At 46.3% G+C, this 21,768-nt stretch overlaps 1 protein-coding gene and 1 long non-coding RNA gene across 2 annotated transcripts; one reads left to right on the forward strand and one right to left on the reverse strand.

Moving 5' to 3' along the window:
- The first annotated feature begins 8,423 nt into the window (after window positions 1-8,423).
- On the forward strand, window positions 8,424-20,358 carry LOC121153371 (proton-coupled amino acid transporter 3-like). Its single transcript, XM_040975875.1, has 9 exons — window positions 8,424-8,502; window positions 10,576-10,664; window positions 11,645-11,740; window positions 13,947-14,031; window positions 15,007-15,225; window positions 15,375-15,473; window positions 15,831-15,997; window positions 19,189-19,358; window positions 20,016-20,358. Exons 1-9 carry the CDS (start codon window positions 8,434-8,436, stop codon window positions 20,279-20,281), a joined length of 1,260 nt encoding a protein of 419 aa, XP_040831809.1. The 5' UTR covers window positions 8,424-8,433; the 3' UTR covers window positions 20,282-20,358.
- On the reverse strand, window positions 13,711-19,339 carry LOC121153377. The gene is made up of 3 exons (XR_005883391.1): window positions 19,045-19,339; window positions 15,641-15,667; window positions 13,711-14,084 (listed from the first exon to the last, which is right to left on the reverse strand). It is a non-coding gene; the product is annotated as an uncharacterized LOC121153377 (long non-coding RNA).
- Window positions 20,359-21,768: the final 1,410 nt, after the last annotated feature.

Genomic DNA, 21,768 nt, shown 5'->3' on the forward strand with positions numbered 1-21,768 from the left:
GAGATGCCAGCAGCCAAGGGTGATCATGGTTTTGTAGACAAAAAAATTCTCCTATCACTTTAGGGAGCAAAGACTAGAAGTGGAGACACAATTCACAACCTACAAAGATGTGCACAGCTCCCGCAACGAGGCTGGTCCACAATGGCCAAAGCACGGCACACTCTGAGAGAGGAGCTGCCCATATTTAAGTCAAAGGCAATGAACTTATCAAACCACTGAATGAAGTGTCTAACCCATTCAAAGATCCCAACAGTGGTGAGAGAGGTGTTGTGGAGGTGGACACAAACATGATTTAAACAAACTTTTACCTCTTAATTCTTACAGCAAACATTTTTGAGTGCACACTTGTGCCAAGCGAAATGCAAGTTTCTTGCAGTGCTTTGTAAAAATGCCCATAAATTCCTCTCAACAGTGTTAAGCTGGAAGCTTCTCCTGTCTACAGAACTTGATGTGTCCAGTCCTTGGAATCTGGTCTTGACCTTGTAACTTGCTTTGGCTAATGAGACATCAGCGTGATGCAAACAGAGGTTTGATGACAGCTCATTGTTTGGAATTCTTGCTACACTACAGCGCTGAGACAAGCCAGGGCTCATCTACAGGAGGATGGAAGACCAGATGGAGCAAAAATGAAGCATCCCTTCTGAGCCCTGTCTGCCAATGGACCAACCAGCCTGCCAAATCCCGGGACATGGGCAAAACCATCTGAGACCATATGCAGCCACAGTCAGAATAATCCAGACCATAAGAATCAAGCAGATGACCCCCGGAATTGTGAGCAATAATAAATGGTTGTGGTTTTAATCTATAAGAGGTATGTGTGATGGTAGAAGGGAGTCTTCCACAATAAAGGCCACCTGAAACATTACTCTAAAGGGGCACACTAATGAATGAGAAGAATTCCTGCTCTACAGCAGCCAATCTACTATCCACTGTGAAAAAGTACCCAACAATAATTAATTATGCAAACCTCATGAGAGGTCACACAAGAGCCAAGGATACTAACCACCCTAGAGCATCGTAGAAGGCTTCCCATGAGAGGTGTCATCTGAGCTGGGCTGTGAGAGTCCATGTTCCCAGTCTTGGGTCCAGCTTTCCTTCCATTCAGTCTTTTTGCTTGCACCTCCCAGGACCCATTGTCATGTCTGACATCAGCTGGCAAACAAGGAGTGTCAGTCAACCCAGGACTCCACTTCAACCTTCCAGGTGGTAACTGCTCTCTCTCCCTGCACCCTAGAATTACTAAGCTTGGAAAAACACAGCTAGGTAACAGAGTGTCTGCTGAAGGCAGAGCTATAGCACTGTGGGAAGAGTGGAGTCTCTCAGCTGACCCTTTCTGGTTTGTGGAGTAATCCACATTTGTTTCAGCCTCTGTGTTACAACATCATTCCAAAAATGCCTCTCCTGCTTATATTCACCAGTTCTCAAGTCCTGGGCACTCCTCTTGTTTACTTTCCAGCTGCAGGACTTCAAAAGCACAGATGGAGAAAGGACTGGCTGTCCATACCCAGTTCCCACAGTGGGCAGAGTCCTAGTTGGGAATTGGGACCCTCATGTTGCTGCAGTGGCTCACCGCCCACTTTTCCAGAGGGGGGAGGGTCATCATTTCCACCCCAAACTGTTTCATCAGTGGACCCAAGGGCCTGCGATGATGGGGTCAGCGGCTCAGCAACAAGGTCTTCTCTGTGAACACTGCGCTCCAATTCTGCCCGCCTGACGGTCAGCCCACACTCTTGCCAAATCCAAAACTGTCTTCTCACTGCTCTCTCTCTCTCTCTCTCTCTCTTTTTAGATTCACCTTTATTTTTATTGGAAAGTAGGATATACAGAGAAAGGAGAAGAGACAGAGAGGAAGATCTTCCATCTGTTGATTCACTCCCCAAGTGGTTGCGATGGCCAGTGCTGCGCTGATCTGAAGCCAGGAGCCCAGAGCCTCTTCCCACCTGGTCTCCCATGTGGGTACAGAATCCCAAGGCTTGGAGCCACCCTCAACCGCTTTCCCAGGCCACAAGCAGGGAGCTGGATGGGAAGTGGAGCAGCCAGGATTAGAACTGGCACCCATAGGGATCCTGGTACATGCAAGGCAAGTTCTTTAGCCACTAGGCTACAGGACCAGGCCCCACCCTGCTCTCTCTCTCTCTCTCTCGCTCTCTCTCTCTCTCTCTCTCTTTTTTTATCCTTCAAGGACACGATCCTATCATGTGACATAATTGGTTTAATCTTACATTCAAACCAACCTGGCACTTGAACCATCATCTGCTGCCAGGAAGCTGGATTGGAATTGTGAAATAACTGGTACTCAAACCAGCGGATACGGCATGCAGGAATTCCAGTCGACTGCTGCTGAGAAAGACAGAAGGGGGTGGAGGGAGGGGGATTCTTCCATCTGCTGGCCCACTCTGCAGATGACTGCAGTGGTCAGGGCCATGTCAGGCTCCCACGTGGGCAACAGTTCAACTCCTGACTGCTTCACTTCTAATTCAGCGTCCAGATGGTGCACTTGGAAGACCAATGGGAAATGGCCTGTCCTTGAGCCCCTGCCTCTCAGGTGAGAGACCTGAATAAAGCTCCAGGCTCCTGGTTTCAGCCTGGCCCAGCCCTGAGTGTTTTTGCCATTTGGGGAGTGAATTAATGAAAATTCTCCCTCGAGAGAAAGGAAAGAAAAGAAAAGAAAGAAGGAAAGGGAAAGAAAGAGAAGAAAAGAAAGGAAGGAAGGGAGAGAAAAGAAAAGGTAAGAAGAAATAAAAAGAAAAGAAAAAGAAGAATGAAGGAAGAAATGAAGGAATTATTAAGAAAAACTTCTAGATCATTTTGACAAGGAAGCAACAAGCTGCAAAATGTGGATAAGGGAGGGCAACAATACGTATAGTCAAAGAAATGAGTAGTCAGTAAAAAAAATTTTTTTATTCTTTTATGGGAAGTCAGATATACAGAGAGGAAAGACAGAGAGAAGATCTTCCGTCCAATGATTCACTCCCCAAGCGGCAGCAACGGCCAGACCTGAGCCGATCCGAAGCCAGGAGCCTCTTCCAGGTCTCCTATGCGAGTGCAGGGTGCCAAGGCCCTGGACCATCCTTGACTGCTTTCCCAGACCTCATGCAGGGAGCTGGATGCAAAGTGGGGCTGCCAGGATTAGAACCAGTGCCCATATGGGATTCCAGCGCATACAAGGCAAGGACCTTAGTCACTACGCTATGGCACAGGGCCCAGTAGTCATTTTTTTTAAGTAACACAAATAACAGACTGATGGAATTACAATTCCTTATGAAGAAATATACTACTGTAATAATACGGGGAAAATCAGTTGGGAGAGGGAATTTGGAGGGGTGGAGTCCTAGCTCTATGGAATTGTACCATAAAATTCAAAATAAAAGTTTAAGAAAGACATAGCTAAAGCACATAATTTGTAATCTTGAAGTAGGAGAAGTTCTCCAATGTGAAACAAACAAAGAATGGAAATTCCAACTCAAACATTGCAAATTTTTGCACTTAAAAGAAAAGCACAGACAGCAGCCAGCATGGTGGGTTAGCAAGCTAATCCCCCACCTTCAATGCCGGCATCCCATAAGGGCACCGTTTCATGCCCTGGCTGTTCAACTTCCCATCTAGTTAACTGCTATAACCTAAGAAAGCAGTGGAGGGTAGCTACAGGCCTGAGCCCTGCACCCACCTAGGAGACCTGGAAGAAGTTCCTGGCTTCAGACAGGCTCAGCACTGGGCCCTGAGGGCATCTGGGGTGTGAACTAGTGGGTGCAAGATCTCTCTCTGTAAATCTACCTCTTGGGCGTGGTGTCATAGCATAGTGGCTAAAGTCCTTGCCTTGCATGTGCCAGAATCCCATATGGGTGCTGATTCTAATCCCCATCCAGCTCCCTGCTTGTGGCCTGGGAAAGCAGTCGAGGATGGCCCAAAACCTTGGAACCCTGCTCCTGTGTGGGACACCCAGAGGAGGCTCCAGGCTCTTGGTTTCGGATCAGCTTAGCTCTAGCCATTGCGGCTGCTTGGGGAGTGAATCATTGGACAGAAGATCTTCCTCTCTGTCTCTCCTCTTCTCTGTATATATGACTTTCCAATTAAAAAAAAAATCTACCTCTCAAATAGAAGTAAACGGAATAAACATTAACTGCTTCTATGAAGACAAGGGATAAATGCCTAACAAGCTCGCCCCCTTTATGAATGAAAATAGGAAACAGAGGCAGCAATCAAGACATGGTTGGGGACACCCACACCCCAAAGCATAACACCTGGGTCTGAGTGCTCGCTGTGCTCTCACATGCAGATTCCTGGCAGTGTTCACCCAGAGCAGCAGCAGGGATGGGTCAGGTCATTGAATCCCTGCCACCCTCATGGCAGATTTGGACAGAGTTCCCAATTCCCAGCATTACCCTCGCCCAGCCCTGCTTGTTGTAGGCATTTGGAAAAAAGAACCAGCAGATGGGAGCCATTTCTCTCCCCCTCTCTCTCTCTCTCCTTCTCTCTGCCTTTCAAATAAAAAAATAAACCATAAACTAAAATCTTTGTCACATAAAACTGATTTATGGAACTTTTACTCTTGGCTTCCACTGCGCATCTCAGTGTAAAGGCCAAAGGCATTACAATGGCCAACAAGCTCCCATCCACCTCATTCGCTGCCTCTTCCATCTACCTCTGCAGCCTCATCCCAAGTAACTGACCATCCAAACCAAGTTGTTTCTGATAGTGAAAGGAGACACCATTGGTAACTGAGCCATGGCAACAGACACAGTCCAGGAAAATGCCAGGCAATCTTGACTGACACCCACTCTGCTCCTCCACCCACTGCATGGTGCAACCTGGGCCAGCTACAAGACTTCGCTGCTGCTCCTAACAGGGGAACTCTCCTTCCTCAGGACCTTGGCACGTCTCCAAGTTACCCTTGGGACACTCACTTCAGCTCTTCACCCAAATGCCATCAGTGAAGCCCTGGATGACACTCCATACTCCTTGCCATCCCTCTCCATCCCCTTGCCTGCACCATCTTTCTCACACTGACACACACTAATACACTTCCTGGGTGCCTCAGCTGCCTCTTCAGTCCCACCAGATTGTTAAGCATCTGAAAACAGAGCTGGTAGATTTTCTATCCTGGTGTAGTTCCAGCATGGAGAAAGTTCATCACACATATTTGGAGCTTAATAAATACATTTGAGCAAATAATTCAAGTTTCCTCCCAGGCAGGTGCTTGTCCACACCTCCTTCCTATACAGAAATTCAGAATGGGTAGGATTTGAACTGAGCCTTCTAAGCCATCACTTCCCCAGCCAGGCACGGTGCAGCTGGACTGTGCTGTGCTGGGCCACACCTCTGGCCAGGGGTTTTGTCACGGTTTATTGGCTGGTCAGTCTCCATTGTGAGGTAGCCCTGGTTTCCTCCCTGTTAGAGACACACAAGCACTGAGCCACACATCCAGGCACCAGGACCTGCAGTCAAATGGTGCCTTCCTCCTCCCAGTCCCACTGTTCCCTTGGACCTAAAAAAGCCAGGGCTGAACTGGGAGAGGCCAAGAGTCCAGGTGCGTCCTGGCAGCTGGCTGACCCACTGTCTGTGGGACCCAGGATCAGTAGCAGCCTCTGGCACGGCCCCAGGGAGCCAGGTGAGGCATAATTGGCATCTGCCTCTCCTGTCCTCACACTTCAGGCTCCAGCCTGGGCCAGGCACCCTCGGGGACTGGGGGCCATGGCGTGTCTGGGGAGAATCCCATCGGAAGCTGGATGAGTCCAGGTCGCCACCACCAGCTTCCTGCCATGCTGAAGACATCACCACTTGGACAGGACAACAGCAGTGAGCTGAGCTCGTCGGCCACCGGGTCCAATACCCCCTTGGGGAGCAGCAGCAGCACCTTGACTCCAGAGAGAGGCCAGCCTGCAGGGGAGACCGCAGGACTCTCGTAAGTGGCAGGACTGCTCTTCCAGGGCCCGGGGCAAGTGTGGCTGCTTTGGCAGCTCTGCATTTCTCCCTCTTCTTGTTGCTGCTGCTCCCTAGGGAATGGGCTGCACAGAGCAAGCACAACGCCTGCAGGATTGGGAAAGATGGACTCATGTGGCTCTGGTGTTACCCCGTACTTTCCAGCTTTTGCAAAAAAAAAAAAACCCTGGTAGCATGGGTATCCCCAACATGCACTGCCGTACCCCAGGAGAAACTTTGTGTCCTAGCCTGGCTAGGTGCCCTTTCTTTCTTCCTCAGCTTCAGACTATTTTCCCTTTGGGGCCAGTGCGATGTCTTATCAAACCATCTGATTCTCTCTCTCTCTCTCTCTCTCTCTCTCTCTCTCTCTCTCTCTGTTTTTAAATATTTATTTATTTTTATTGGAAAGGCAGATATACAGAGAGGAGAGACAGAGAGGAAGATCTTCTGTCTGATGGTTCACTCCCCAAGCGGCCACGACCGCTAGAGCTGAGCTAATCCAAAGCCAGAAGCCAGGAGCTCTTCCAGGTCTTCCATGTGGGTGCAGGGTCCCAAGGCTTTGGGCTGTCCTTGACTGCTTTCCCAGGCCAAAAGCACGGAGCTGGATGGGAAGTGGGGCTGTTGGGATTAGAACCGGCGCCCATATGGGATCCTGGCGTGTTCAAGGCAAAGACTTTAAACACTACGCTATGGCACCAGACCCTCTCTCTGTCTTTCACACACACACACACACACACACACACACACACACACACACACACACACAGAGCAGCAGCAGCAGCTATAGTTATCTCTGAGAAAGAACTGGAAGACTGAGTTAGAAAAAACATTTCTATTCAGTATTTGGGCTTTTTTTTCTTTTTTTGGGGTGAGGGTGTTGTGTTCTGTGTTTCTTTTGGAATTTCAGTCCATTACTATTTAGTTTCTAAAAGTATAATTAAGCATAAATAATGACAAGGGCACTTCAAAAGTTTGTGGAAAATGGAATTAAAGATATGCTACTACTGGTGCAAAAGGTTTAAAATCCACACACAGTTCTCTTATAATACACATCTTTCATGAATCCCTTGAAGATGCCTGGTACACGTATCCATCAAGAATATCACTTCTAGGAGTTTTTTTACTCCAAGATAACAGCAGAGATCTGTGTAAGAACTTTGATTAGTGTCCTGGTTAGAATGCAGACAATTTGGAGATATTAGGAGAATGGTTAAATAAAGGATGACACAAACATGCAGCAAAACAGAGCACTGCCATGATGAATGCTTACCAGCCTGCGGGCACGGAAAGTTCCACGGCATCAATCAGTCCCAGGGTCCAGCACACACTGCCGCCCTCCCAGGCGACATCCAGGCCATGGAGAAGCACACACAGCTGCCCGGAGGACTGCTCATCGCCATGAACAATGTCAACTCCAACTGGGGGTAGGCATGGGAAATCTCCTTTTATAGCCAGAAAGCATAATTTTTTAAGGAAAACATATAAAGCGGTTTCTAAAAAAGGGTCCTAGAAGAACCCCAGAAGTCCCAGAGGAATGTACTCGAAGCTCTGGTGTGTGTGATGGTGGCAACCGAGGTGCCACAGTTTCTCTCCTCTTTTCACCACTTCCATGAGATCCACTTCTGTTGGGATAAGGTGCTGTCCTAAGACAGATGTGAAAGGCGGGGAGCAGGGCAGGAAGTGGTGGTGGGCGGGAAGGAGAGAGTCTTTCTTTTGGAGAAATGACTGCTAAGAAATGGACAAAAGGAAGGAAAAAATCATGGCTATTATTTTAAACGTATTTTCTTGAACCCTTCATAGCAATCTAGATTCACAATGAATATGGTTGAGTAAATGAAGGGTTGTGAACATGAATCAGCATGTACTCCACATGTGGCAGAAAATCATGCTTTCCTCTAGTGAGTGGGTTAATAAATGGTGCCAATACATACTCTGTGACTTGGAACAGTTAAGACTGTGTGTAGCTGGGCAACCTGCTCCAGCTCCTGATTTCAGCTGGCTGCTAGTGCAGACCCTAGGAGGTAGGGGTGATGGCTCAAGGCCCTGGGTTTCTGCCATCTACCTGAGACACATAGATGGTGTTCCCCACAAACCAACCTTAGCAAGTGCGGGATCCTGGGTGAGTAAATTTTACATATGCTCATATATACTTATATAATTACTCAGTTTTTTCATTTGCTTATCTACATGCTAGATACTATTTGAGTAAACAAATCACTGGATGGATTCATAAACTAACTTGTACAAGAGAGTATTCCAGAATGGTACTGATTTAATTTACTTTTTCTTACGTGCCTGAAGCAGCACTAGTCCTGGATCACACATTTCCTCACAGATCCTGGAACCGAGAGAGATGTCCTGGAGCCCGCTTGGTTTGGGTTTGTCCGTGTTCCCAACAGGTGCCACCGGAGCTGCTGGTAGGAGCTGAGGCATGGGAGGCCCTTGCCTTCTACTCACAGAACCCCCTTGTCTCCCTACTATCCCCACTACAGGACAACACAAACCTTGATCCACATGCTGAAATGCAACATTGGCACAGGACTCCTGGGGCTTCCTTTGGCCATAAAGAATGCTGGCTTATTGGTAAGAGGCACCCAGGGGTTGGGACCAGCTTATTTCTGTGCAGAGGGGAGATGACAGAGCTGCACGGCCTCTGCTTTGCTTGTCATCGGGCACTTTGGAGGAACTCTGTGCTCACTAACATCAACCTACTGCAGGCCAGTGGAGCATCCCTGCAGCGCACGGACCATTACACAGAAAGCCCCATGATAGCACCTGCACTCTTCCATCCTCCTATCCTCGGGATTGTGTTCAGCCCACTGCGCTCATTTACACTGGCTCTCTGTGTCTGAGTGTGTGAATCCTCTCTCAAACCACTGGCCAGTTTGCGAGAAAGTGCCGTGGGCATGAGGACAAGGAGACCTTCCTCATCTCCCCCCACTCCCTCTCGAGGCATACTCTTCCTGCTCCCCTGACTTGGTCATTTGAAATTTTCCTCCTTTCTAAAATTGTATCATTTCCTTAGAAAATGAATGCCATCCTCTTCTGTGTTTTTTTCTGGGACTTACACTTGTCTCATCTGGAGTTCTTACAGCACTTATAAAACATATCTTCCTCAGTTTAAAGCTCTAAGGCAAGATTTCTGATCTCCCTTTACCTCCTCCCCAAAGCACCTGTTGTAGAGGTGAACACCCAGAATATTCCAAATAGACTTGAGGTGTATTTATTTAGAATACATAACTCCCCATTAGCTGCCATGAATTTTCTCTTCTTTCAAAACCTGGTAAGTGGCCCCAGGATCTAAAGAAGGCTTTCCAAAATCACTTCTGGTCCCAGAGTGGGACTCTGTCCTTCAGAACCTTCTGGATTCTAGATCTCAAGCGATGAAGGTGCGTGTTTTAAGACAGACTTTGACTCCTCCACTGCTTAAGCTCCAGGCGGCTCCGTTACCCTTCCACACCTACCAGGACTCTCCCCATGAGTCACTGCAGGAATGTTGGCTGAGTCCCTACTATGTGCATTCTTGGGCTCAGGAAGTTCAAAAGTAAACGGGAGAAGCTCTTCCCCCATGCCGGCTACACTCTAGTGGAGTCCAGTGGTCCTCAGGTGGCCGCCCCTGTTTCCAATGTGATTTCAGGGTGTGTCCATAAAGGCACAGGAGTCCAGAACAGAGCAGGTAAGCAAGCCTCCATGTCCTTCCGATCCCATCCAGAAGGATCCAGTTCATCATTAGCCCTGTTTTTATTTTAATTTTTAAAAGAGGAATATTACTAAATTAGGCACACCACAGCATCGGTTCTGTCTCCCTCTGTGCCCGCTGCCAACAGCTCCAGAGAGATTCATGAAGCGCAGAGACGCTTTTGGTGGTCACGCGGACTCTTACTGTTGTGGGCTAGATTTGGGCCTAATACTTACAGCCTAGGTTCTAGCCTCTTTTTAAAAAAGCATTTTAAATACAGGCGCCAACACAGCTTGCAGAGTGGTAAGGTTTGTTTAGAGGTGAAGAATTCCCAAACGAACATGGGCCATGTTCGGGAACAGAATGGGCCAGGAAGGGAAAAATAAGAGAGAGGGGTACTTACCTTTAGTATGCTGGACCCGCAGGAGAGAGAGTGCGCAGGCGCCAGCGCTTCCTGCTTTCGCGGTCAGAGGGAATACTTCCTGTGGAAAGGGGCGTGCCGGGGAGGGTGTGGCTCCCAACCTACCTACTTACCTACTAGCCCAGGTACCAGCATGTAGAGGCCCACACATGCTACTGAGCAGTCCAATGTGCAGCCCAGGTACAGACGCATAGCAACAGCGCCCCCTGCCGACCACCTCCTTATCAGAGGAAAAGAACTTAATTCTAAGAGGAACCTTGGAGGAGGAAGATGAGGGCTGGGATGGATAATGAACTAAACTTACCACGAGGGAGTCTTCAGAAATAGAGCCCCGAAGCAGACCCAGCAGGCCTGGGCCATGTACAGGCATCGTGCACTCTGTGGCTCACAGCTCCTAGCCGAGTTGAGCCGCCAATGGGCAGCGATGCCGAGCAGGGCGTTGGAACCAGAGCATGTCAGGCAACAGGGCCTGTCGCTCCAGCGATGGCTTTGTTCTGGGGGTGCCCAGCCTGGAAGCAGTCTGCGGCGGCTCACTGGCCCACTTCTCTCCCCGCAGGTGGGTCCTATCAGTCTTCTGGCCATCGGCATCCTCACTGTACACTGCATGGTCATCCTGCTGAACTGCGCCCATCACCTCACGCAAAAGTGAGAGGCCAACTTCTCTGCCCCCTTCTTCCCCACCCCCACCCCAGTCCCGGGCCCCATCCGATGCAGTGGTGAGTCTGCTCTGACTACTAACCCTGCCAACAGGGGGTTCACTGTTTCAGGCCACCATCCTTGTCACTTTGTTCTACAGAGGCAGAGGAGAGGGTGGGAAGAGTTCCCATTCTAGACTCAGACTGTGGCATAAGAGCTGGACCACCTTGTCAGGTTCCTGTACTCCTCTGAGCCTGACTCCTTCCCTGGAAACAGCACAAGTGACCAAAGTTATCAAAGGACTCTGAGCACCTGCACACACATACATAGCTGTATCTATATAATAAGTCAGTAGATGGATAGGTAGATAGATACACAGGCACATAGGGATAGAGGATAGAGTTGATGAGACACATGTAGTCTTTTCCTTTTAGTCTCCCCACTGCAACATGCACACCCGGCCGGGATAACTTGTCCTAGGCAAACCGCTGTTAGAGTAATTTCACAAAAAAATTTAAAACACCCAGTTATTGGTAAGATGAATAGTTTATAATGACTTCAAGCATCATAATATTCCAATGTTACACATTTTAACTTAATTTTAAAAACCTGCAAGAAAAAAGCAAACAAAATGCAGGATTTGAGCTCCCCAGTTGAGAGCTCAGCCACTTCCAGGACTTGCAGATCCAAACAGAGCCTTACGCATGTGCAGAGAGGTTTCCAAGTCATAGTAGGAATGTAGTCAAGGAAATGCTTCCTAAAGCCAGCTCATCATCACCTGGGTAGGTCTGTTTGGCCTAGGTCAGCCGTAGCGAATGTGTGAAGCACAGTCCTGCTCACAAAGTACTTTTATGAATATGTCATTGCTAGAAAATTGACAGGAAGCTCCACTCCTGCACACATAGATAGAGGAATGCCTCCCTTGGGGGAGTAAATGGTATCTCTAACCAAAGATGTTAAATCCTGCCTTGTTCTTCCTTTCCCTTTAGACTGCACAAGACTTTTGTCAACTACAGCGAGGCCATGATGTACAGCTTGGAAACCTGCTCGAACCCTTGGCTGAGGGCTCACTCCATGTGGGGAAGGTAGTAATCCCAGCTATAGTGGTGACAACAGTGACAGTCCCACCTGCACGCCTTCATTTCTAGCTATACAAGCCTTAAATTGATTATGTCATTATTGTTTAAAAGATTTATTTATTTTTATTGGAAAGGCTGACTTTACAGAGAGAAGAGAGACAAAAATAAAGACTTTTCATCTGCAGATTCACTCCCCAAATGGCCACTATAGCTGGAACTCAGCCTATTCAAAGCCAAGAAATAGGAGCTTATTCTGGGTCTCCCATACAGGCACAGGATCCCAAGGCTTTGGGATACCCTCTACTGCTTTCTCAGGCCACAAACAGAGAGAGGGATGGGAAGTAGAGCAACTGGGACAAGAACCAGTGCCCGTATGGGATGCCGGCACTTGCAAGGTAGAGGATTAGCCAATTGAGCTATCATGCTGGGCCTTGATGGATGTTTTTACTGGAAACTTTCACACAATCTAGAGAATTTCCCAGCAACCCCCACCCCTCCTTTGATACTTAGCTGGTAAATGATCCTCTTCTTGCATTCTCTATACATGTCAATGTACATGCATGAATGGAAATGTATCAATTATTTAATATTATCTTGCCTATTACTCTGAATAAGTTTCAGAGTCACAGCCAAATGCAATGTACAAGCCCTGATGAGATCTAGAATCAAAAAAATAAGAGATAACATGTTTGTAAAAGATATTAAGATATTTTAGAGAGAAATTGAGGTATTTAAGATGTGTATTCTAAATCAGATCCCTACAGTACAGGGAACAGAAGGAAAATAGGCAAATGGCATTTTTAAAATCAAATTGAATGATTTCTACATAGTAAAGGAAATGATCAAACAAGTGACAGAAACAACAGAAGGGGAAAATATGCACAAAGTATCCACAATGCCAAGGGTTTAATATCCAGAATATTCAAGGAATTCAACAGCAAGAAAAATATTAATAACCCAATTTTCAAGCAACCAGTGGATCTAAACAGACATTTTTCAAAGAGAGATATACATATGGCCAATAAAATGCTCAGTGTCACTAAACCTCAAGAAAATGTTAATCAAAACCACCATGAGTTATTACCTCATTCCAGTTAGATTGACCAGTATCAAAAAGTCAAAAGATAGTGTTAGCAAAGTTCCAGAGAAAAGGAAGTGTTTGCACACTGTTGGTGGGAATAAAAATTGGTACAGCCATTGTAGAAAACAGCATGGTGGTACCTCAAGAAACTGAAAATGGAACTATCCCCCCCAATCTAGCCATCACACCTGGCATTTCTGCAAGGGCCATCAAACCTGTCTGCTCAAGAGGCTTCTACACTGGCATTAGACAGCAGCAGCACTGGACAGGAAATGGGAACAACCTACATGTCCATCTACTGAGGCATGTGGTACATACATACAATGGGATACTGCCCAGCCACAAAAAAGGATGAACTCTCACTACTTGCAAAAACATTGATGGGACTGAAGATCATTCTGTTAATTAAAATAAGCCAAGCCCAGAAGGACAAACAGGGCATGACCTCAATCATGCGTGGAGCCTTCAAATGCCAAAAGATGATCTGATCAGAATTAACGCCATAATGGTGGTTACCAGGGGCTAGGGAGGGTAAGGAAGAAGGGATGAGACAAGGCTGATTAATGAGTACAAGGTTAGAGGCAAGATGCTCTGGGTCCTGTTACACAGGAAGGTGACATAGGTAGGGCTAACTTGCTATATATTTCTCTATTAAAAAAAACAAACTAGAAGATAGGATTGGGAGTGTTTTCAACATAAAGAAGTGTTAGATGTTTAAAGAGGTACATGTACGGCCTTTAATTGGACACCCCACAATGTGTATTGCAACATCACATAGTACTCCACACATATGTAAAATTTTTCTATACTAAAAACTTAAAAGCCACAATATATACTATATGACTGAGAGACATTGAAACTGATTTTCTATATATAAGTTATGTCTGTGCAACAGTGTGTATGTATTATACATGATAAATTATTGATTGGCATATTAGAGGGCATGCAAATGTTCATAATACTGTTCTTTCAACTTTCTCTGTGGCACTGACATTTTTTAAAATTCAAAGAAATGAGGGAAAATATCGATAGAAACAACTGCTTCAATTTCTTGTTCAAATTTTTAAACATGTTCTCATACAATCACATTAATGCTTGCTTTCTCAGTCTGCCTGTTCTTTTCTTCCCCAGGTACATGGTCAGCTTCTTATTAATCATCACACAACTGGGCTTCTGCAGCGTCTACTTTATGTTTATGGCAGACAATTTTCAACAGGTGAAGAAGGCTCTTCTGGCAGAGTATTCAGTACAAGTGTTGGGGTTCAGGTCCTGGGAACAGACAGCAATCCTGCTACTCCTTGACCAAACCACATATGAGAGTTCTTTCAGTCCTGGAAACTACAGCCCAGAAAACACATTTTTAGCCTGAAAAAGCTAAAAAGAAAATACACGCTTTAGGGATCTGAGTTGTCTGCCTAACTAAACTGGGAGCCACACACCTGCAATATTCCAGTCTGGAACAGGAGACACTCCCTGCCACATACTAAAGCTAAGCAGAAGGCAACGGGCTCGATGGTGGGCCTCCTCGGATTCCAAGTCAAGGTTTCTACACACGTTTTAGAATGCGGGATGCTTTTTATGTTTTTCAAGATTTTTATTTCTCTGAAAGAGATCCTCCCATTCTCTGGCTCACTCCCAGTATCCACAGCAGCAAGGGCTGGGCCAGACTTAACTGGAAACTCAATGTGAGTCTCTCATGGCGGGTAGAGACTCAGTCATTTAAGCTGTTACTTGCTTACCTCCCAGGGCATCCTTTAGCAGGAAGAAGATTGGGGTCTAATACTGAAGCACTACATGTGGGATGCAGGCACTCAGCCCAGCTTTGTGTGTGTGGCAGAAAGAGGAGTTTACCCGAATGTGTTAGCTGCACACCTTCTCTCATCTCTGCCGTTCTCCATCCTCTGGCTGTGCCTGAATTTATGACATCCCAGAATGTTTAGCTGACCAACAGGCACTACAGTTCAGGTTACCAGATTTGCCCCGCCCCCCGAAATAAATATGATGGCCATATTCATTAGAATTTCAAAAAAGTAGCAAATATTTTTTGTTTTATTGTGAATGTGTCCCTTGTATTACTTGGGCTCTCCTCATACTAAAACATCAACTGCCAATCAACTGAAATTCAAATTTCACTGGGTGTCCTGTGTTGAGGTGAACAAGCCTAATTACTCTTTCACTACACTCATGGCAGATAGCAGAAGAAGCCCACATCACCTCCAAGACCTGCCAACCCAGGAAGAATTTGGTGCTGCACCCCATCCTGGACATCCGATTCTACATGCTGATCATCCTGCCCTTTCTGATCCTACTGGTGTTTGTCCAGAACCTCAAGGTGCTGTCAATCTTCTCAACATTGGCCAGCATCACCACCCTGGGGAGCATGGCTCTGATCTTTGAGCATATCCTACAGGTCTGTTCCTGAAGCCATGGCAGAAGCCGGTAGGGGACAGAGCCTCTGAGGCCCCTGGCAGGGTGATTGTCACGGTGGGCGGATCCTCTGCCTGCAATGGCTGGATTTATATTAGTGTAAAGCCAGACTCTTCTCCTGCCTTGTTTCAGGGGATCCCGTTTCCCAGCGACCTACCTTTGATGGCCAACTGGGAGACCTTCCTACTGTTCTTCGGTACAGCCCTCTTCACGTTTGAGGGTGTCGGTATGGTAAGACTGAGAGGATTTGAGTGAGTGATGCCTGGAGCTCCTTAAGGTGACCGGTTATTGTTCTGGATGTCCAACTACACTCAGTGCCTATGATGTTCAGAATATAGCCTCCACCTGATGAAGGGCAACTCCCTACCCACCTACAGAGCCCAGCCGGGAGGACTTACCAGTCAGCCAAGATCACTTAGGCATTCCTGGCAAAAGAAAATGAGGGGAGAAATGAAAGGAGTGTGGCCACACCAAGCAGCACCCTCTGGCCTTCCCACCAACTCAGAGGAGGTCCTCTGCCCTTGTTGGGGAAGCCAGCCCTTCACATGTCTATCTGTCTTCTCATTCCTAAATTCTTTTTGCCTACAGGTGCTACCTCTCAAGAACCAGATGAAAAACCCACAGCACTTCTCCTTTGTTCTGTACATTGGGATGTCCCTGGTCGTCGTCCTCTACATCCTCCTAGGGACACTGGGCTACATGAAGTTTGGAGCAGACACCCAGGCCAGCATCACCCTTAACTTGCCCAACTGCTGGTATGTCCCTGGTTACTTCATTGGGAGTAGGGAGAGGCATGAGCTCTGAACCTTAGCAATAGAAAGGAGCTGCTATTCACAACAGATGCTAGTTGTTAATACTAGCATTAGGTATAATAATAGGTCAGTGTGATAATCCAGGAAATGTATACCACCACAGTGAACTCCTTTTTGTATATATTTATCTTTTTGTTTTAAAATTTCATGATTTTTAAGATTATTGTCACATTTACTTCGTAAGTAGTTATGATTACAAGCACATATATTGCTATTCTTTCCTGAAAATAGGAACATTAATATCACAAAATGAGGGATTCATAACAATGATTATAATGTGAGGAAATTGGGGGTTATTATCAAAAATGAATCTACCATATGTCCCAGTTGTTCCACTTCTGGAAATATAGCCAAAAGAAGTACAATGAAACAGACACATATACTCCCATGTTTATGGCAAGCCAATTCATACCCGCAAAGGTATGGAATCAACCTAAGATGTCTGTCAGATAATGAATAAAGCAAGCGTAGCACGCACACACAATGGAATATTTCTTATCTATGAAAAAGAACACATCCCTAACATTTACAACAAAATGGATGGATTTAGATAGCATATACTAAACAAAGCAAGTCAGATTCAGAAAGACAAGTATCACATTTTCCTTCCTTTATGGAAGTTAATATAGAATATAAACGTATAGAAGTTATACTATTTGCTAGACAGTTGTGGACGTTGCTTCATCGAATTATACCACATACATGACAATGCCTCACTGAGCTCTTACAACACCCTAGGGGTTGGTGTTATTATTACCAACTCCATTTAATAGCTCATACTCAGAGAGGCTGAAAGTAACTTTCTCAGCTCACACCGTGAGAAGATGAAACGTGAACCCAATCTGTCTGGCTCTAAAGTGTGAAGGCGAGGAAGCAGGAATGATCTGAGAATACCCAGAAACAGAAACAACAAGCTTGAGTCAAAGAAAGGACTGGCATCCTACAGGCAGACGTTAACTCAGACTCCCACATTTCAGAAATGGCTCTACGTTTGCTGTTGGGCTCCACTTGAAATTTGCACTAGAATACTTGTATTCATTCATTTACCCATCTGGGAAACATTTTGAGGCTGGCATGCACTGATCCAGCACTGACTTGCTGGAGTCACAGTGATAAAGCCATCGGGCACCACCAAGTGTTTGAATACAGCTTCTAAAGCTAATAGGATCCTGGCTCCTGTGTGACTTTAGTCAAGTTGGCCTAAAACCTTGCAGACCTCCGTTCCCCTCTCTGTAAAATAAGATGGTAATGCCTGTTTGCATCAGTCAGGATAAAGCCAAGTTATGCTCCAATCATAAACATCTCCAAACTCCCGTTGGCCAGAGACGCAAAGCTTCCTGCTGTGCTCATGTTATATATCCTTTGTGGGAGAGTTAGAACATAGCCTTATGAAAGAATCACTTTACCATGTGACTGGTTGGCATGGCCAAGAACACATGAGTCACACCTGTTACCACAAAGCTGGGCATTCCTCAGCATCAGTTAAAGCCAGTCACATGGGGCCTGGCTCAAGAGTTCAGTGCCTAAATCCTCCACCTGCAGGCACTCGCATCCCATATGGGTGCTGGTTCATGTCCTGCTTGCTCCACTTCCCATCTAGCTCACTGCTTCTAGCCCCAGAAAGGCAGTAAAGGATGGTCCAAAGCAGCTGGACCCTGCATCTGTGTGGCAAATCAAGAAGAGGCTCCTGGCTTCAAATCAACTCAGTTCCTGCTATTGCAGCCATTTCGGGAGTAAACCAGCAAATGAAAGATCTTTCTGTCTCTCCTTCTCTCTGCCTTTACAATAAAAACAAATCTTTAAAGAAAAAGAAAAAGCCAGTTACATCACCTCACCTCAATACCAAAGAGGCAAGCACATGCAAGTCCGCCAAGTGCCTAGCAGTAGGCAGTGAACTGCAGAAATGGCTGTCCCTCTGTCGCATGAAGTCAGTGTGAGGATTACCTCACTGTGTTGTGATAATGGCTATGCCAGTTAGTATACAGGGAGCATCTCTGAAATTGTACCCCATTTTATGCAAGTAAGGCCTCATCCTAATGCACAAATCTCACTCTAGGCAGTTTAGACTGCTACTAGCTGCCTTGGGCAGAGCACCGTTCCATGGGGGTTATACCCCATCAGGACTTCACACCTGCTGATGTGAACCTGATGGGTCATCAGATTCTCCAGGACATTTTCAGTGAATATCCCTTCCCAATAAGAAAAGATCAACAACCCAGGAACACATGGGTGAAGAGTTCACAAGCAGACAAAAATGACTATTTTGTGTTCAAGAGGATAACGGAGATGCTCATTTTAAAAGTAAAGATTAGTACGCATTCACACATGGTGTTGGCACAGATGTGGGGAAGCAGAAACTTCCACACCTTAGGGCGGGAAACAAACACTATATCCCAAGGCTGTTCAAGTCTGAAATATGGCTTAGCCTTATTTATCTACTTTATGTGTATTTTAACATATAATTTTTTTTGCTTAGTGTTTTTACTTTTGGGGTTGTATGTTATAATACATATTTGTCTATGATAAGGATGATCTTTGCAGAAGTGGCAAAAGACCAGGAATAATCTAAACATGAGGGAACTTGTAAAAAATGTACGGTATATTCTTGATGTTAGGATACTGACCAGCTATGAAATATGAGTAGGTGAGCCAGATCTATATGTACTAAGGAATAATTTCCAAGATACATTTGATGGGGAAAAAAATACGAAAAGTTCAACAGTATGTAGAGGAATGTACCTGAACCCTGTATGAGTTCATGTGGATGCAGATTACTACTAGAAGTGCTACAAGACAACCCTGAGTGGTCACTGATGGGAAGGGGACTGGAGACTAGGAATCAGGGGTAGGAGGGATGTTATACACAGTATGGCTTCTGTGAATGTTACCGTAAGCAAACAGTGCCTTTTACGTTTCATGAAGCACAGATTCCTGAGCCATAAGCCCATTGATTCAGAAGCCCCTGGAATGTATGTGGTTAGTAAGCTTACCAGGTTGCCCCTGGGGCCAGTCTGGACAGCAGCCAGTTCTGGAACTCAGTGGCCATCAGCAGCTGCCAAGCAATGAGTGAGGCCTCATCAGCCCTTCCCAGGAGCCATGCTGCATTTCACATCCTCTCGATGATCTGTCCGCAGGTTGTACCAGTCAGTCAAGCTGATGTATTCTGTTGGCATTTTCTTCACCTATGCACTCCAGTTCCATGTCCCTGCCGAGATCATCATCCCGTTCGCCATTTCTAAGGTGTCAGAGGACTGGACGCTATGTGTAGACCTGTCTGTTCGCACAGGCTTGGTCTGTCTCACCTGTGAGTAGGATAAAGTAATACTCTTTGCCTACAATGCCACCTGACCCACTGTCATTGGCTCTGCCTTCCTTTCTTGTGATTTAGGCCAAGGTCTCTGTCATTCTGCCTTGCAAATAAATAAGTCTTAAAAAAAAAAAAAAAAGACAGGATGGGGGTAGGGCTGTGAGAATGCTGAGTCACAGGTCCTGACCTACTACGACCCGGGGCAGGCTGTCAGGTGTATGTGAAAATCTAGGGATCTAAATGCATGATTTCTTTTTTTTTTTTTTAAGGTTTATTTTTACTGGAAAGTTAGGTATACAGAGAAGAGGAGAGACAGAGATGAAGTCTTCTGTTCAATTAGTCACTCCCCAAGTGGCCGCAATGGCCAGAGCTGTGCTGATATGAAGCCAGGAGCCTGGAGCCTCTTCCGGGTCTCCCACGCGGGTGCAGGTTCCCAAGGCTTTGGGCAGTCCTTCACTGTTTTCCCAGGCCACAAGCAGGGAGCTGGATGGGAAGCGGGGCTGCCAGGATTAGAACCGGCGCCCACATGGGATCCCGGCACTTGCAAGGTGAGGATTTTAGCCACTAGGCTACCATGCCAGACCCAAACACATGGTTTCTGAGCACTTTTCTCGCAGGAGCCCCCCATGACTCAAATCTCTCCCCTCTCTGCAGGTGTCTCGGCCATCCTCATCCCCCGCCTGGACCTGGTCATCTCCCTGGTGGGCTCTGTGAGCAGCAGCGCCCTGGCCCTCATCATCCCGCCCATCCTGGAGATCACCACCTTTTACTCTGAGGATCTGAGCGGTGCTACCATTGCCAAGGATATCATGATCAGCTTTCTAGGCCTCTTGGGGTGCATATTCGGGACCTATCAAGCCCTCTATGATTTGATTCAACCTGTCAATTTCATAGCTAACTCCACTGATGTCTATGCATAATTCTCAATTTTTATTTTAATAGCACTCCCTTCCTCCCATCCTAATTTGACTTCCCTGTGGATGCTGTATACATTCATCAAACCCCAAAATCCTCATCTTAATTAGTGACTTTTTTATCCTTTCAAGAGAAATTTAGAAGACATTAGGTTAGTATGGATGCCTCTCAAGGTATACTTGTATTGGTTCTAGATTTCTTTCACTATTTTTTTTTTTTTTGTACCTCTGATCTAAAACCACATCCAACCATTCTTATTAGCACCTTCCTTAGGGGTAATGGGTGGATTTGTCGCTTGGGGAGCAGCACTGTGGCCCAGTAGGTTAAGCCACTGCTTGCAATGCCAGCATTCCACAGGAACATCAGTTCTCAGTCCAGGCTGCACCATTCCTGACCCAGATCCCTATTCTTGCCCTTGGAAAATCTGCGGAAGACAATTCAAGTGCTTGGACCCCTGCCACTCACATGGGAGACCCCAATGGAGTTTTAGTCTCCTGAATTCAGACCCAGCCTTTGTGGCATTTGGGCAGTGAAGCAATTGATGGAGAATTACATCCTCTGCCTCTTCCTCCCTCTCTGATAACTCTGCCTTTCAAATAAATAAGTTTTTACATATCATTTGCCCCAATATCCTGGAAATAGATCAAGCACACATACAACACCAACTGTTCGTGGATCTCCTTGGATCTCAGGACTTGGGACACAAATATCACTGTTGTACTAAAACAACAACCAGGGACCAAGATTCAAGAGTTCAAGACAAACAGTTAATTGCAAGCTTTCCTTCTCTCCATTCTACCCAGGTCTCTAAATACCCTTCAAGAATAGATAATTCTGGGAATACTTTGACTACAGTTGTTTTTCAAGGATAAAAGCAAGCCTAGTAGAGAGTGGGCCAGAGAGCACTGCGGCAGAGCCTGTCACCTAGGCAACATTCTGAGGGGCCACTTGGGCACCCACTTTTAGGTGCTTGTCTCCAGGCCTTCCTGAAGAGAAAGACTCCCCAAGTTCGTGATCTGGTCAGCACACACTCCTCCAAGCCTCTCACCTCTGCAATTGTTTTCTCTCGAGTGCCAGGGCTGCCCTTACAGCAGCAGCTATGGAAACTTGTGTGCGCATTGAGAGAGGAAGATTCCGGTTACGATATTCTGGTGGAGCACAAAACAAAACCAACACCGAGCAGTCACCTTGTCCAAACACCAGCTTTGCTGCTGATTTCTCTGGGGACAACAGGAAAGTCCCTCCAGAGTCTCTGTTTTAGTTGCCTGTGAAAAGAAGCACTGGATTAATTGATCGCTGATCATTTAATGAGAAGGAGAAATAGCGGGAGCTCTTCCATGTGCTGGTCCACAATAGTTGGGGTTAAGTCCAAATACTTCAACCACTTTGTGCTGCCTTCCCAGGCACATTAGCCAGAAACTGGTTTGGAAATGGAATTGCTGGAACTTATGCCACCACTCCAGTAAGGGATGTGGGCATACCAAGCAGCAGC

This window comes from Ochotona curzoniae, unplaced genomic scaffold (assembly GCF_017591425.1).
Source record: "Ochotona curzoniae isolate NIBS_2020 unplaced genomic scaffold, NIBS_Ocur_1.0 contig_1, whole genome shotgun sequence".
NCBI classification, from domain to species: domain Eukaryota; kingdom Metazoa; phylum Chordata; class Mammalia; order Lagomorpha; family Ochotonidae; genus Ochotona; species Ochotona curzoniae.

Bases quoted from the DNA above. Each gene is read 5' to 3' on its own strand.
- LOC121153371 (XM_040975875.1), top strand. From the start codon at position 8,434: ATGCTGAAATGCAACATTGGCACAGGACTCCTGGGGCTTCCTTTGGCC. The intron at 11,741-13,946 runs GTAGTAATCCCA...TTTCTTCCCCAG, and splicing joins GCTCACTCCATGTGGGGAAG to GTACATGGTCAGCTTCTTAT. The intron at 15,474-15,830 runs GTAAGACTGAGA...TTTTGCCTACAG, and splicing joins CGTTTGAGGGTGTCGGTATG to GTGCTACCTCTCAAGAACCA.